At 31.3% G+C, this 16,082-nt stretch overlaps 1 protein-coding gene across 1 annotated transcript; it reads left to right on the plus strand.

The window, feature by feature from the left end:
* The first annotated feature begins 687 nt into the window (after positions 1–687).
* On the plus strand, positions 688–1,008 carry LOC115879957. The gene has a single exon (XM_030897020.1). The coding sequence runs from the start codon at positions 688–690 to the stop codon at positions 1,006–1,008; it is 321 nt and encodes a 106-aa protein (XP_030752880.1).
* The last annotated feature ends 15,074 nt before the right edge of the window (positions 1,009–16,082 follow it).

Genomic DNA, 16,082 nt, shown 5'->3' on the forward strand with positions numbered 1-16,082 from the left:
AAGATGGCAAGAAATCAAGAAATACATCTCCTCTGCGTAGACCTCAAGAAAGCGTATGATAGTGTACCCCAGTCTAAATTGTGGGAAGCCATCGAGAAAACTAATATCATCATAACATTAATTAAGGCTGTCCAAGGACTTTATAAGAACAACACTAGCCAGGTAAAGAAAGGACAAACAGTATCAAGGGATTCAGCATAAAACAAAGGAAGTCTTAAAACAGGGCTGCTGTCTATCGCCGACACTGTTTAAAATTTATTTGGAACAAGCTCTGAAAACGTGGAAAAGGAGGTGTGAACAGATGGGGATACCATTAAACTACTCGATACTTTACACTCTTTGTTTCGCTGATGATCAAATAATTCTAGCTCAAGACTACGAGAATCTGGAATACATGACCCGCAAACCAATTGAAGAGTATAACAAGTGGGGGCTGGAGGTAAAGCTCAAGAAGACGGAATATATGTGTATCGGCGGCGAACAACAGAACATAATCCTAGAACAGCAACAACAAGAAATAAAACACTGCAAAAGAAATAAATATCTTGGCTGCACATTACCAACGATGGTAGCCTTGATGAAGAAAATAAATGCAGAAACAACCAGGGAAGACAAGTAATTAGACAACTCAACAGTATTTTATGGGATAAGGCCGTATCAAAGAAAACAGACAAAATTTATAACAGCATGGTTAAAAGTATCATTAGTTATGGTAGTGAAGTATGGCCTTTGAAAGAAAGAAACCTTAAGTTACTCGAAGCAACAGAAATGGACTTCTGGAGGCGCGCGGCCAGAAAATGGAAACTGGATAGAGTTAGAAATGAAAGAATTGAGAACATCATGGGCGTTAAACACAGAATATCAGAAGACATCAAAATTAACCAACTCAGGTGGTACGGACACGTACAAAGAATGGAAGAGAACAGAATACCGAAAAAAATACTCAATTGGACACCACAAGGCAAACGCAAAAGAGGAGGGATACCTAGATGGAGTTGGAGAGAATGAATAGACAGGGACATCAGAACAAGAGGAATAGGCGAAAACCTCTGGACAGACAGAGACCAATGGAGACTGGAAATCGGAAGACGGCGAAGGACGTTGCAGCTGTTTATTATATATATATATATATATATATATATATATATATATATATATATATATATATATATATATATATATATATGACTGAGTAAGAAATATATATATATATATATGTATATATATATATATATATATATATATATATATATATATATATATATATATATATATATAATAATATATATTTCTACTCAGTCCTATAATTTCAATTTCGAGGCTTAAGAAATTATATAGTTGAATGTCATCGTCGTCATTTCAAACCCATTTTTTTCGATAAGAGTAGATTTTATATACTCAGTCATATATGTATAAAAACAAATAACAACTCAGAGGGTCCTTTACATATAATAATTCACATTATATTAACACCTGACCCATGGTCAAGTCAAGTCTATTTTCGTCTCGTGTAAACAACCCCTAACCTGTAGCACCTTTCCAAGAGATCGATTCTCCATTACCTACCTCTTTCCATTACATGTTTTTCCATTAAAGGCACATTATTTTTAACGGTCGACCTAGTTTACATAGATCTTCAGCGCTGACTAGGCGAGCAATTAAAACCTCTATTTTTAGTGTAAACATAGTCAAATTACTGTTTTGCATTATTACTTAAGATGTTTTACTATAAAAGAAATGTGTTTAATGACTTATTTAGTTTACTAGGGTGACTTAGTTTATCGAAAAAGTTCGGTATCAGGTTTTTTATTTCAAACTAGCGATATTGCCTGACTTCGTTCGCATCGAATTAATCATTTGTAATGGTGATGACAAAGCAAAGCAAAGAATTTCCATTAACCTTACAAACTGGATAAAAATTTTTCTCACATTTATAATAACATGAAAAACAATATGGCGATGTGTATATAACTTAGTAATATTTGAAGGTCACATCTCGTTGGAGTCATTACATCAAGCAGTTTTAAAACAGAATCGTGGTTAATCAATTTTTAACTTTTGGAACACCTAATGATTTTTAAAAAGAATTTTAAAATATGTAAAAACAAAATACATTATGCGTGTTCAAACGTTTTCCCGAAAAGAGACTCGCCGTTTTTTAAATAACAAATTGTAATATTATTTGAGTGGCGTTTTCGCCCTCTTGGAGTTTGAGATTCGATAAACCTCTCCTTATCGAAGACCTCCCTTTAGAACCAATCAGTTGCCAAAATCAGTTTTAAACGTCAAACAGTTTAAGCAGAATCGTGATTACTCAATGGTCATATTTTCATAGAAACACCCTGTATAAATTTTTAAAATCTTGAAAATATGTAAAAACAATAGAATTAAAATATACGTGTTTAGGTTTTTCGAAAAAACCGGTTTTAAATAAAAAATATTCTAATATTTGAGGGGTGGTTCACCAGGGGGTTTCACCCTCTTAGACTTCGAGTTTCGAAAAACCCCTTCTTATTGAACCTCCACACCTAAAGGGTAATCCGTTTTCCAAAAATCAGCTTTTTACGTCCAAGCACTTTTAAAAGCAGGATCGTGATTAATCAATGACAGATTTTTCAGAAACACCCTGTATACATTTTCAAAATCTTAAAATATGCTTAAAACAAAATAAAATATACGATGTTTAAGCGTTTTTGGAAACTTGGCCGTTTCTTAAATAAAAATATTGTAATATTTGAAATTGGTTTCCCATGGAACTGGAATTTCTAAAAATCCCTTCTTATCGAACCTCTACACCTAGAATCAACCTGTATGCACAAGAGTGGGGCTTCTTACGTTGAGTGGTTTGAGCAGGATCGTGATTAATCAGTGAGTCAGTCACTTACGGATTTTTATATATTGTGGGATAGATTTCATTTTCATTCTTTTTTTTTTTTTTTTTTTTTTTTTTTTTAATAACAAATATTTTAGCATTTTAAAAAGGAAAATCTAATAAAGAAATTTTAATGGAAATCTGCGGATAAAAGAAAATGGATAACTAAAAGAGAATCGATTTAAAGAGCTTTATTAAGATTAGGAGTTTGATAATGGTGATTAATTTTGAAGTTACTTTTAAAAATGGTTATTTGAGATATTATACTTTGTTGATTCATCCATGAGTTTTGAGACGTATTTTAAAGTTAACTTCTTCTTTTTGCTGGCTAATTTAAAGAAAGGGACCTTCTTTATACACATCCCAAACTGCGGTTCGCAGTCACATAAAGGTGCGTATTCAATATCCGAACGAACGACAGACATTCGTTGGTTTGTTCGGTAGTAGTATGGATGGGACCGAATTTTAGAACCAGACGAACAACATCTACCCATTCGTTTTGAACTCCTTTGATGTACCGACTCGAAACGGATGGTCGAACGAACGAACGAACGGTCGCATGCGTTCGGTTCCCCGCCCAAATATACCGAATTTCATTCGCTCGCTCGTTCGTTCATTCGTTCGTTCATTCGTTCGGATAGTGAATACGCACCTTAAGACTCTTGTCGACTTAACGACTAAAGTGAGTGTCTAAATTAACTCACATACACTATCTCATAAACCGGTATGGTTGAGTATTGTGCTTCAATAGAGATATACAGGTGCTAAAATTTGACGTACGAGCATTTGGTATCTCGAAACCGTAATAGAATAGGGATGATTAAATTAGGGCAAAGTTTATAGGATGTTCACCAAGATGCCATCAAAAAAGTTCTAAAAATTCCAAGGATTGCTGAGTTTTTCGAAAAAAAAAACGGATTTTTGAAAATCGGTTTGTTTTTTCACTGTCGTTACTTTTTTAGAAAATCAATGAACTAATTCCATATTCTCATAGCCACTTTATTGGAGCCTCATTAGGTATTTTTAGATTTTCAAATTAGCTGATAATTTGTGAGATACAGAGGCCAAATTATATTTTTTAAATATGGACCTGCATTTTTTATATCAAGTTTTAAAAGAACTCGGACTTCTGAGTACTTTGATATGCCACACTTATACTTTTTTGTTTTGGGTACCTTAACAACAATAAAACTATTTAATTATTATTTAAAATAATATATCTTCTTATACTTCCGAATGCATTTTGTACTCCTTATTGTAAATGCTGAGATGTATTGATTTCACACACACACACATTATTTATTTTATATTATTTTTTATTATTTTATTGCATTTGATTTTCCGTATTGAATGTTTTACCCCACGTCATTTTTAAGTTTGAAAGCTTATCTCAATATCGTAACGATGAATGCGTTAAATATTTAAAAGAATAGAGCCGGACTTGAAATTAGTTTAAATTTTTTTTTTTTTTTTTTTTTTTAGCAAAAAAATTAAGTGTATTATCATTGTACTCAGGAGACCGAGTTCTTTCATAACCTGTTATAAAATATGCAGGTCCGTAATTAAAAATTAAGTTCCAAACCTCTGTATCTCTAAATTATCAACTAATTAATCTAAAAATATTAATATTTTTATTTTTTGTTCTTTTATGTACGGGGTGAGTCAAATTCGACGTTTTTAAATGGAAACATTCTTGTCTATAGGAGATAGGTGAAAACTAATATCGGTGTCCTGGAGCTCAATTTCTGTCAAAAACATTATGGTAAAAACCGCACATATCGATATCTGTTAACAGTTTCAGGTTACAGGGTGTTTTCAAAATATGCATTTTAACAAATCGCTGTAGCTTTTTAGCTATGGAGAAAATTTTATATTTTTATGAAAACATTTCAAAGCACTTTTTGTAGAATTTAATGGTTTTTTTTTTTTTTAATTTTTTAAAATTAATAATTTAAGAATTATCAACAGAAAATTTAGTTTTTTATAATTTTTTTTTTTTTCTGTATATTTTAATTTATTGAAATTTAAAATTACCTTTCCAAATATATAACACACTTGATATTTTTATCGATTCCCTCTTCGAGATATAGAATTATCTCAGAATTCGCCCACTTTAAATATAAGTAATAATAAGGCTTTGAACGGCACAGACTGTAATGCAAAAAAAAATCTGTGCGCATCAATTAAAACGAAATAATATTTGCTATGAGAGATGCAGAATTTTATAACAATTTAAAATATATTTAATAACATTTTTTTTTTTTATATTTCTTGAAACATTTTGCGAGACAATCCCAATAACAATAAAATAAATAGCAAACCAAGACTAGCTGATTTTGCTACGGGTGTTCGACATATCGACCGTCTTCTGTTATGGGCAGACGGGGCTGTTTTTGAAAATTTCTCGTGGAATTCGTTAATTCAGTGGGGGTGAAAATACCCTCTCATAACTGCTAAATATTTTAATTCTTTCTAGATTATACGGAAGAATAGGGAACCTTTATTCTTCCATAAAATATATCCACAGAATTGAACCATGGGCACCCTAGATCAAAGACTGACCTCAACGGCCAACTTGGCTGGGATCTTTGTTAACTATTCAATTATTCTTGAAATTGGCTGCAAAAATTTTCTGATAACTTCAGCGTTTGGAGGCGTTGCGTCGTCTTGCTGGAAAAATATGTTTTCGAGTTCCATTAAGGGCATATCATCAATATGGGGTCCAAAGCCTACTATTAAAAAGTGGCGAACTTTTAAAAAGTTGTATTTTGAAGGGATTATAACAAAATATCAAATTGTATATATATTTTTTGGAAGGGTAATTTTAAAATTCTTTTCCAGTTAATTAAAATATAGAGGGTGTCTCAAATAAAATCAATTTGCTGTTAGCTCTTAAATTATTAATTTTAAAAAAAAATTATGCATGACCATTAAATTCTACGTTAAAATGTGCGTTTGAAATGTTTTCCTTAGAAATACAAAATTTTCCATAGTAAAAAGTTACAGCGATTTGTTAAAATGCACATTTTTGAAAAACACCAGTAACTGAAACGGTAACAGATATTGATGTGCGGTTTCCACCATCATGTTTTTGATAAAAATGAGCTCCAGACACCGATATTAGTTTCGTCTATCTCCTATAAGAAAAGGGTGTTTCCATTTAAAACGTCGAATTTATTACCTGTAAAATTATTTTGATTTTCTAAGAAGCAACGACAGAAAAATAAAATTGATTATCAAAAAGTCGTTTTTCCAAAAACTCAATGATCATGAAATTTTTAAGCACAGTGGCATCCTGGTGAACATCCCAAAGCAACACTGAATTTAACCATGTTCGTATCTAATACAGTTTAGTGAGATACCAATGCTCGTACCTCGAATTTTCTAGCACCCTGTATAGGTATTTAAAAAAAATAATAACTAGATTTTTTTTTCTACGCTGTTACAAAAATAACTTGATTTAGTCTTACGTGAGATCTCTCAACATAGTTCTTCCATTTAAAAATGGCATTTTTAGTTTGATGGCATATTTTTACACTTATATTTTATGTACCTAATGATAATATTGTTTCTGTTAGAAATGTTTTAATGTTTAGACTAGCTCGCGTTGAAAACCTGTATTAACTAGGTCATCGCGTTAAAATGAAAATGTATATGAAAAAAAATAAGAAAGACAGAAGGGTGGAATGGATAATCGATCTGTTTGTTTTACTTAAGGACGAAAAATAGATTTACTTTTAGATTCTAATTTCAAAATAAATAAATTTGAATGATTTCATTTATTTCAACCATTGAGGTGGAACATAATGTAGGTTAGAACTTAGATAGATATACATAGTTTAGTTATTAGTATATTTAGTTATCTACTTAAATAGTCAACTAAATTAACATTGGTGGTAGACTATATCATGTCACAAATTAACTACAACAGATGCGAAAGAACACCGAATTACGCGTTCAGGTTTCTGTGACCTTCAGAAAGAGTTCATAGACAATCCGCATCAATGTATAGTTTGCGTTAGTATTTGTTTGGGTGAAAATAAACTGCACCAATATGTTATCGAGGTAATCTCACAGTAATTTAATAGATTGCCTGTCATATATCATCAGTCTGTAGGAGATTAGGAAAAAAAGATATTTTATAGTATATTTAATTCATTATTAATTCATTTTAACAAAATTTAATTAAAGATGACAAAATAGTTACTCTTCTATTGGTTCTATCGGACTCTTTTCGACTATATAAATCCTTATTTTGTAAACTTTAATGCATAAAATATTTTCAATCTAATAAATAATTTAATGATGTAAATAAGAGGAAATTTCACATGGGTGGTCAAATTTATAGTTTTCATTATGCATCAAACAGCCTCTGAATGTTTTTTCAGTGCAAAACTCATCAAAATTTAATATAAATAATTTTTCCATTACTTTTTTTTAAATAAAATGAACAAAATTTTTCCAATTTCAAGATTAAAGGCTTTTAAATGGAAAAATAATTTCTGAGTTTAAGACCCTTTTAATTGATGTAGTCAAACATAATATAGGCATTTTGTTTTACTTTAGGCTGTTTGATAATTGAAACTATAGAATTTGACCAAACATGTGAGAAATTTCCTATTTACACTTCATTAAATGATTTAATGATTGAAAATATTTGATGCGCTTTAAAGTTTGCAAATAAAGATTTATATAGTCGAAAAAGTCCAATAGAAAGGTAACTAACTATTTTGTCACATTTTAATTAAATTTGTTAAATAAATTAATTTTTTATACTATAAATATCTTTCCTGATAATAAACACATTTTATCCCATTTTAAATAAGATATACAAATTACCAAAACTTAGTAGAAATAACAGTTCAAAAGTTCAACAAAAAAAAAAATAAAAAAAAAAATTTAAAAAAAGAAACATATAACCAAGCACTATGTCATTCCAGCAAGCGAATACGACACAGCATAGGTTTCCTGACTAAACGACTGGTGTATTTACACCACTCAATAGGCGTGTGGGGTTTGCCGAGCGGTTTCCGATGCAGTCGCTTTCTTTCGCATCTGTTATAGGTAATTTGTGATCATGTACACAAGTTTCGTATTACGGTAGATCTTAACTCGAGTAGTTCAGCATCTCTTATCAACCGGACAATTTTGATATTTGAGGGGTTCAGAAGCGAACTGATGAAGTCCTAGAAGATACTCATATGGAGAAAAATGAGAGAGTTAAAGTTTTAATGTTACTTAATTAAAGTTAAATTAATTCATCTAATTTGGTGCAAATGGTTCAGATATTGTTTCATTGTCATCCATAACTTGACACAATGCTTTTATTATATTTTAAATTGTATAATTGCAAACTAAAGTAACTCAAAATTCAACTGTATTTATTTTAAGGAGTGCTTCTTGTTTATATTTTTGACTTGAAACCATTTTATCTCTGAAAATATTTAAAATTTTTAGATATAAATCATCCCATCGGTACATCTTTCTTCTTCGCCATTAAGGGATTTGTTGACTTCACATTGATTATTAATAGTGTTTTCTTCTATTTTTATAAAAAATGGTATATAGGCGGGGTAAAGGGAAGAAGATCTTTCATATGTTACCTTTTAGAGTGTCTTATCTTACGTTACGTCTATAAGGAAATGATAAGGTTTTTCTTCCTTGCCAGCAAACCTATTGATGTAGTAATAGTGACAATAATGATAAATCAAACTATCTTTCAGAATCGATGGTTCAATGCAATGGTTCAGACATTGTTTCATTGTCATCCATTTTATTAAAAAAAATTAGCTCTAAACTTTAGTATCGTGCTAAAATCGCGCACAGTTAAATTTTATGGACTCCCACCGGAAAAATAATATTTTATAAACGTATAAAGACGATTATCTTAAAATAGTAGGAAATTGGACTTGGATCCACTTTAATTCTGACCACTCCATTTGTACCTCTTTATTTTGCTTCTTTACCGTTTTTCTAATAAATCGTCATCCAGTCGCTATTGGACGGTGGACACTTAAATGCAGTAGTATTTTCCTTGTAGTAACAGGAGGGTTGTAAACACTAAATCAATATTGGTCACACCAAAACATCAGATTATCGCACGTTTCGCTAACTATTAGCATCATCAGCAGATGATTAAAACTAAACTGTTATTAAAACTAGACTGTTCAGTTTTAATGCGATATGACATAGTTAGCGAAACGCGTGTCCAGTGCAATAATAAACGTGTTGTGGTGTATGTGTATTTGTGGTGATTTAGCGTTTTATTTTGCTGTTGTAACTTCAAAGGTTCCAACCCCACTGTAAGTAGAAGGACTGTCATATATTACCAAAAAAAGGATCAACTAAACGATTTTTGCTGAAGCACATATTAGATTGAATTGACAAGGAAAGAAGGATACGTATCATTTCTGATCCAGTTAATGTTCCGGGAAATCTCAATACTCAGATATAAAATTAGCAGTTTTGTGGTGCAATCATAACCGAATAATAAATAAAAAAAGTAATTTTTTTTTTTTATTTTAAGTAATTAAATTAAAAGAAATTCATGTTTCTACGCAAGATATTTTGCTTTTGAAAAGGCATAAAAGAGAGAAGGTTGTTGAGGCAATCGATTATTTTTTTAAACCCTCCAAATTAAATATTAGTACTGATATGGCGTTCGCAGGTTTAGGTTGCAGACGGCATTATGGACAACACTTGTCCATATAGACAGACTATTATGTGTAGTGTTGATTGTACCCATACTATCAGGATAAGATTACTTTATTATTTCTGACAAAAGAACCTTTAGCTGAAAATAGCCTTGATAAAGATGAAAATACACGTGGAAACGTCGGCAATTTTTAAATAAAAAGTTGTTTAATTCCTAGCCCTAAACCTACGAACGCCATTTCGACCATAAGGACGGAAATATCATCATCATCATCATTTAGCTTATTTCGTCCACTGCTGAACAAAAGCTTCCCTTAACTCTAGCCATCTCTTTCTATTTTGTGCCAATTTGAATCGAGTTTCCAGCCACCCTCTTAATATCATCTGTCCATCGACTAGGAGGTCGTCCTCTGCTTCTATAGGTCTCGTGTCTTGGTCTCCATTCCACAAGTCTATTTGTCCACCGTCCATCTGTTATCCCAGCCACATGCCCTGCCCAATTCCATTTTAGATGTAAGACAGATCACCGCATCTCTTACTCCTGTTTGATTTCGTATGGTATGATAGGGTATTTTATCTCTAAGGGTAACTCCCAACATGGACCTTTCCATTTTTCCTTTGTATGACCTGTATTCTATGTATGTTCTTTTTGGCCAAAGCGTTTCAGCTCCATACGTGAGGACAGGCAAGATACACTGGTTAAAGGCTTTTCTTTAAAATGTATTGAAGCCTCAGATCTCAGTATATGATTTATTTTACCGAATGCCGCCCAGGACAAACCCGTCTCTTCTGCAGGAAGTTCGTGCGGTCCGGAAATATACTCACACATTAGCTCGACCATAAATTAACAGGTGTTAATTAAAAAGTTTTAATTTCACTCAAAATTAGCTATTTGGGTCATAAATGACCTAAATACAAAAATATTTTCATGTCTGTCCGTCTGTCTGTAATGATAACTCAAAACCGCTAAACCGATTTTCAATTAAATTTGGCACAAAAATACCTGGCACCTGAGAATCTGGCCATTAATTTATGGGCCAGGGGTTGGTATGGGTATGGGAGGGGTTAAAATTTTAAAAATCAACCCAAAATTACAGTAGCTAATGAAACGCGGTTTTCAATTCAAGATTAGGAATAATATTTGCAACAAAATTTGTAATAACATCAAATCAGTCAAAGTCGTGTTTCTTTGAGATAATTGAAACTAAAGAACTGCTCACCAACCTTTTATTAACATATTTTATGAGCCCTAACAACTATTTGGACAAGTTGGGACAAGGGTCATATTTTGAATTATTGTCCTTGGTTTTTCAAAATGACTGGAAAATATATGTTTAATTTTTTAAATATAAACATAGCCATATATCCTAAACAACTTGACAATATTTTAAGGAATTTGTAATCAGTCCATATTTACAGTAGCGGATTTTGTTCATAAAAGGACAAATTTGCTTGACAACTAAATGCTGCCCGCGCATTTTAACAATTAATATCATCATAGGCGGTTTTGCTATAAACGTCATAAATGTCGCAAAGTGTTTACTTCAGCATTGACAGCTTGTAAGTGACTCGATACTTTGAGTAGTGAGTTTTACTGTAAGTAATTTTGAATTTTAATTTTCAATTTTGTTAATTATTTAATTCAAAGTAATGATCCGTGGAAAAGCTACAAATGAAAAACTATCATTCGTCAATACAATACGGGAAAAACAATACGAACAATTTCTGATGATTTAAGTATTCCAAAACCACGGTCTTTAATATAATAAAAATACGGCGAATCTGCCCATGTAGACGTTAGAGGTAAAAGTTCGGGAGGCCAAAAGTTGTGGGGGTTATCGAAATAAAGTAAAATTTGCAAGTCTGCGAGAAGTACTCTTCGCGAAGTAACAATTAAATGGAATACTGTAACTGGTTTAAAAATATCAAGAGAATGTTGCCGAAAATATATCCATAAATGCGGTCTGGGGGTTTTACAAGGTAAACTTTTATTTTGTGTGGATAATCAATTACCTGAAGATTATTGATACAAATTCTTATTTAGGCCAAAGAAAAACCGCTACTGACAGAAATTCAAAAGAAAAATCATTAGAATTGGGCAAAATCTAAATTATCGTGGACACAAAATGATTGGCGATGAGTCTAAATTTGATGTTTGCGTTGGAGATCATCGAAAACGAATAATACGAAATAAAGTGGAAGCCTTTCATAAAGATTGCTTAAGAGGGTTGTTAAATTTCCTAAGGGATTATGGTTTGGGGTTGTATGTCAGCAAGAGGTTTGACGATTAAATTTTATAGATGGCACTGTTAACGCCCAAATATATCAACATATACTTGAGACCTCACTTTGCCTAGTGCTCAAGAATTGTTTCCAAACGAAAACTATATTTTCCAACAAGATGGAGCATCATGCCATTCAGCAAAATCAACTTAAAGTGGTTCGGTAATAATAATATAAAGTTCTATCCCATCCTGCAAGTAGACCGGACCTCAATGTTATAGAAAGTGTGTGGCATAAAATGAAGCAATATTTAAGAAACCACCCTCAACGAAGAATTTTTGATTTGCGGACAAAACTACAGGAAATTTGGAATAATTTTCCTCAAATGTACTTAATCTTTAGTAAATACAATGCCATTAAGTTCAGGCAGTTGTTAAGGCGAAAGGTGATTTAACTCCGTGTTAAACAAATTTCTTGTTGTGTTGTCCATGTGTTGTCCCAATATATAGTTGTCAGCAAATTTGGTTTGATTTTGGCAAATAAGCTATTATCAAAAGCGGTTTGTTTGCAAAGTTATAAAAATATAGTAAAAACTGTCTAGATCATATTCTAATATAGGTACATTTAGGTACCTACAATAAGTGCAATAAAGTTTTAATGTTTTTATAAAGTGTTTGACGTTTTTGAGGTTTATATAAAAATGTGTTTAACACATTTGGTTTGGGTTGTTACTGTTTAATAAAGCGTTTTCTTAGCATATCGTTTAAGCATTATTTGTACCAAACATCCAAAATATTTAAGATTATTTTCTGTTTTAATATTTTTTATTTTTTTTCTAGGTAAGCACCACAAAAATTAGAAATCAGTAAATCCTCATCCATGAGACATTGGGTAAGTCAAATATTGCAATAATAGTGCAGCTTGGTTTCTATTTATCATAGGTATATATAAACAGTTTTTCGATGTTTGTACATATTTGAATATTTGTTTGAATAAAGCCTTGCTTAAATATGCCTAATGCCTAATCCCCGAGAAGCATTATCACAACATCTGTTGAATGTACTAAAAAAATAATAATAAGCTCGAGCCTACGGCTTCACGGTAAGCGGAATACAAACAGAATTAAATTGAACTTTCAGAGAAATAACTAGAGCTAGAGAAGACGTAATGTACCTATCTATCGATACACAGTAGGTATCAGTCGAATACGTAGATGTTAATAATGAATGCTCTACTGATATGAATAAATTTCTGGCTGATTGCAATAATAGCAAAACTTACATCTCAGTACTTAGAGAGAAATATTCATAATATTTCTCAAAATCAATATGGAGTATTTCGCCACTGCAAGAAAATCTACAAAATAAAATAGTTATTTTTTGTAAACACTGCTGCGTTAATCAAACGGAAACTACTTGTCAGCACTGTCAGCAGTTAGGTTTACGCTATACAAATTTGCCTAACGAACAAAAAAAATGCTTAACGTTTCGGAAAGTTTAACCTCTCTTTCCGCCGTCGGGAAAACAAAAAAAATACAAGAAAAATATTTAAAATATTTAAATTCAACTATTCGACAACACTTTAGATTTTTAAAACAGATACGTCTACAAAACCGTTGGCGTTCTGTTAAAATTACATTATTCTAGTTAAACTTCAAAATTAACAATTACTACTGCTAACAGCCAAAGTAAATGCATGTTTTTAAATAATGCTTTTAAAAATAGTTCATATAATTACAAATTGAACAAAAAAATCGTTGATATCGGTTAAGAAATGCCGCTAATATAAAATAATTAATATTGTTAATTTAAATGGCCGGGCAAACGCTCTCTACCGCGTCTTGCCGCTGTGACATCACCCGCCGTTCTTCTGGTTGAGTCCAGACGCGTGTTTATTTTACGCAGTTTGCTTTTGAACGCTGTTGAATCCGAGTCAAAATTTTTAGTTATTTAGGTTAATTAATACATAATTAGTAATTAGTGATATTTATAAATAGTAATGGACGAGCGAAAACAGAAAAAAATGGTCCAAGGCCATGAGAGAGATAACGTTAAATTATCCTCTATTTTTACGATTTATTGTTGTGAAGATCATTTTGATGTAAGTTCATATATTTATGTATATTATTGTCTTACATAGGTATATGAAATTTGAATGCACAGGGTTATTCATTATATTTTGACACCCACATACAGCCTTAACTGCAAGTTTTAGAAGAAAACATTAAATAAAAAGTTGCATGGTTTTCATATACTCTCTTTTTAAAATTAATTCTAGATACAGGGTGTCTCAAAAGGTGGTCCAGAAAGGTATAAGGTATTTTTCGCTTTTCAACTGTCAATATTTCGTAAACATTTGAAGATAGGTATATGATATTATACATGAAATATATCTAAAATCTAGAAATTTCAGAAGAATCCAAAAATATATGGTGTTTCACTTAAAAAAGTAACTAATTTTGGCGTTTGCTTATGGGACACCTTGTATAATATTTTCATTACTGATAAACAATTTATTTCCTATAATTTCTTAAAAAAAACAATCTTTAAAAATAACAAAGGTAAGGGGGTGTCGATATATAAAAAAAAACTTTCTTTTTCACGCTATGCTCTGGAGTTACTTTTCCACGTACTAAACAAATATTTTTGTCTCTTTTCACTTCTACATAACCTACATCATTATCTCCATACGTCTGCCTGCCTGATCTGAAAAATAAGTTATAACATTAATGGCCCCATAACTATATAAAAGTTCGTAACAGTATAGGTACCTACTTATACTTAAATATGCCTCAGTACTACAAAGAATAAATGTTACATACCTCTCTGTTTTTCCTCGTAATTCAGCACCAATAAATTGGGAATTTGTATTTATAAAAGCAGCCAACATAAAAGCATCGACTTTTGGCAAGTTATCTGATTGTACTTTTACAAACCCGGAATCTGCCATTACTTAAAAAATTCTCAGAACACCCAACACATACAAAATAATAACTGCACAAAAAAAGCATAAAAGTTCCTTCAATCAACGCTAAAAAGCAACAAAAATGTCTTAGTACGACACCTAAATACGTACATAAACGGAACACGTCTGGCTGCTGCTGGCCATCGCGCGTCGACGAGAACGGCGGGTAACGTCAGACCAATAGAATATCGTTTCAATTCGCGAGGCGTCGTTTGCGTTGTCCACAGTATTTTAATGGCCCGTTTTATAAAATTGTGGTACTGCTTTCAAGAAAAAAGTTTTTTACATTTACACATATTTATTCTAATAAATTGAACAGTTTTTGGTGAAAAATAAAATATATGCATCTTCCTCATTACTTAATAAAGGTAAAACCAAAAAAGCCCCAAACTTTCTGTACGATTATTTTAAATTTTTACGTATGTTGTCTTTAAAATCAAAGAAGCGATTGCGATTGCCATACATTACAAACATCTACAGATGCATAAGCAATACATTTATTTTTTATTAGATTGTATTAAAAAGCCTCTTTTATTTTTCTTTTAGAGGCTATCCGCTTCTTTCATTACAATTTTGGCTTTATTAAAATTTATTCTGTGCCCTGTCTCATAATGCTGACAAATTGTAGATTTGTGAAAATCTCCCTTTCTTAAATAACCTTTATGTTCTTTAATTCCGAACATTTAAGGGGTCTAGATGTTTCACCAATGTAAAATTTGTCGCATTTACATGTTATTTTGTATATTACATTTTTGTTTGTTGTTCTGTATTCATTGGTTTTGTATGTGATAAAATGGATCTAAGTGTGTTTACGTGTTTTGAAAGATGTTCGTATGTTATATTGTTTTCCACATCTTTTTTTTCGAAACATTGACTCGTATGTATGGAATTGTAAGTCGTATATATTGTGTATTGTTATCATTGTGTCGATGATTCGGGGTTTGCATTTCATTTAACGTTTTGTCAACTTAAAATATGGTGGATAGTCGTTTTTTATTAATGTATTTTATGTGGTTTATATCTCTGTTTAGTGAAATGTCTGAACATATTATTTTGCCCTATCATATAAACTTTTATAACACCTTTTTACACTTATACTGTGATTAGATGTGAAATTTAAGTATTTATCTGTATTTGTGGGTTTTCTGTAAACATCTAAAATTAGTTTATTTTGAAACTTTGACACTAAAACATCAAGAAATAGCAAACGATTACGTTTTTTTTATCATAATATTGTTTGTTATTAAATTTTAATTATTTAAGGAGTTTAAAAAATACGTTCTTTAGAGAAAAAAATACGAAAATTGGATTTTAAACTTTTTTTTCCATTTTGTTGCTATTTCAGCCGATGAACAGGCAATACGTAATC

Source organism: Sitophilus oryzae, unplaced genomic scaffold, assembly GCF_002938485.1.
Source record: "Sitophilus oryzae breed Bouriz unplaced genomic scaffold, Soryzae_2.0 scaffold_1590_pilon_pilon, whole genome shotgun sequence".
NCBI classification, from domain to species: Eukaryota; Metazoa; Arthropoda; class Insecta; order Coleoptera; family Curculionidae; genus Sitophilus; species Sitophilus oryzae.

Excerpts from the sequence above, each read along its gene's own strand:
- LOC115879957 (XM_030897020.1), top strand. The coding sequence starts at position 688 with ATGGTTAAAAGTATCATTAGTTATGGTAGTGAAGTATGGCCTTTGAAA.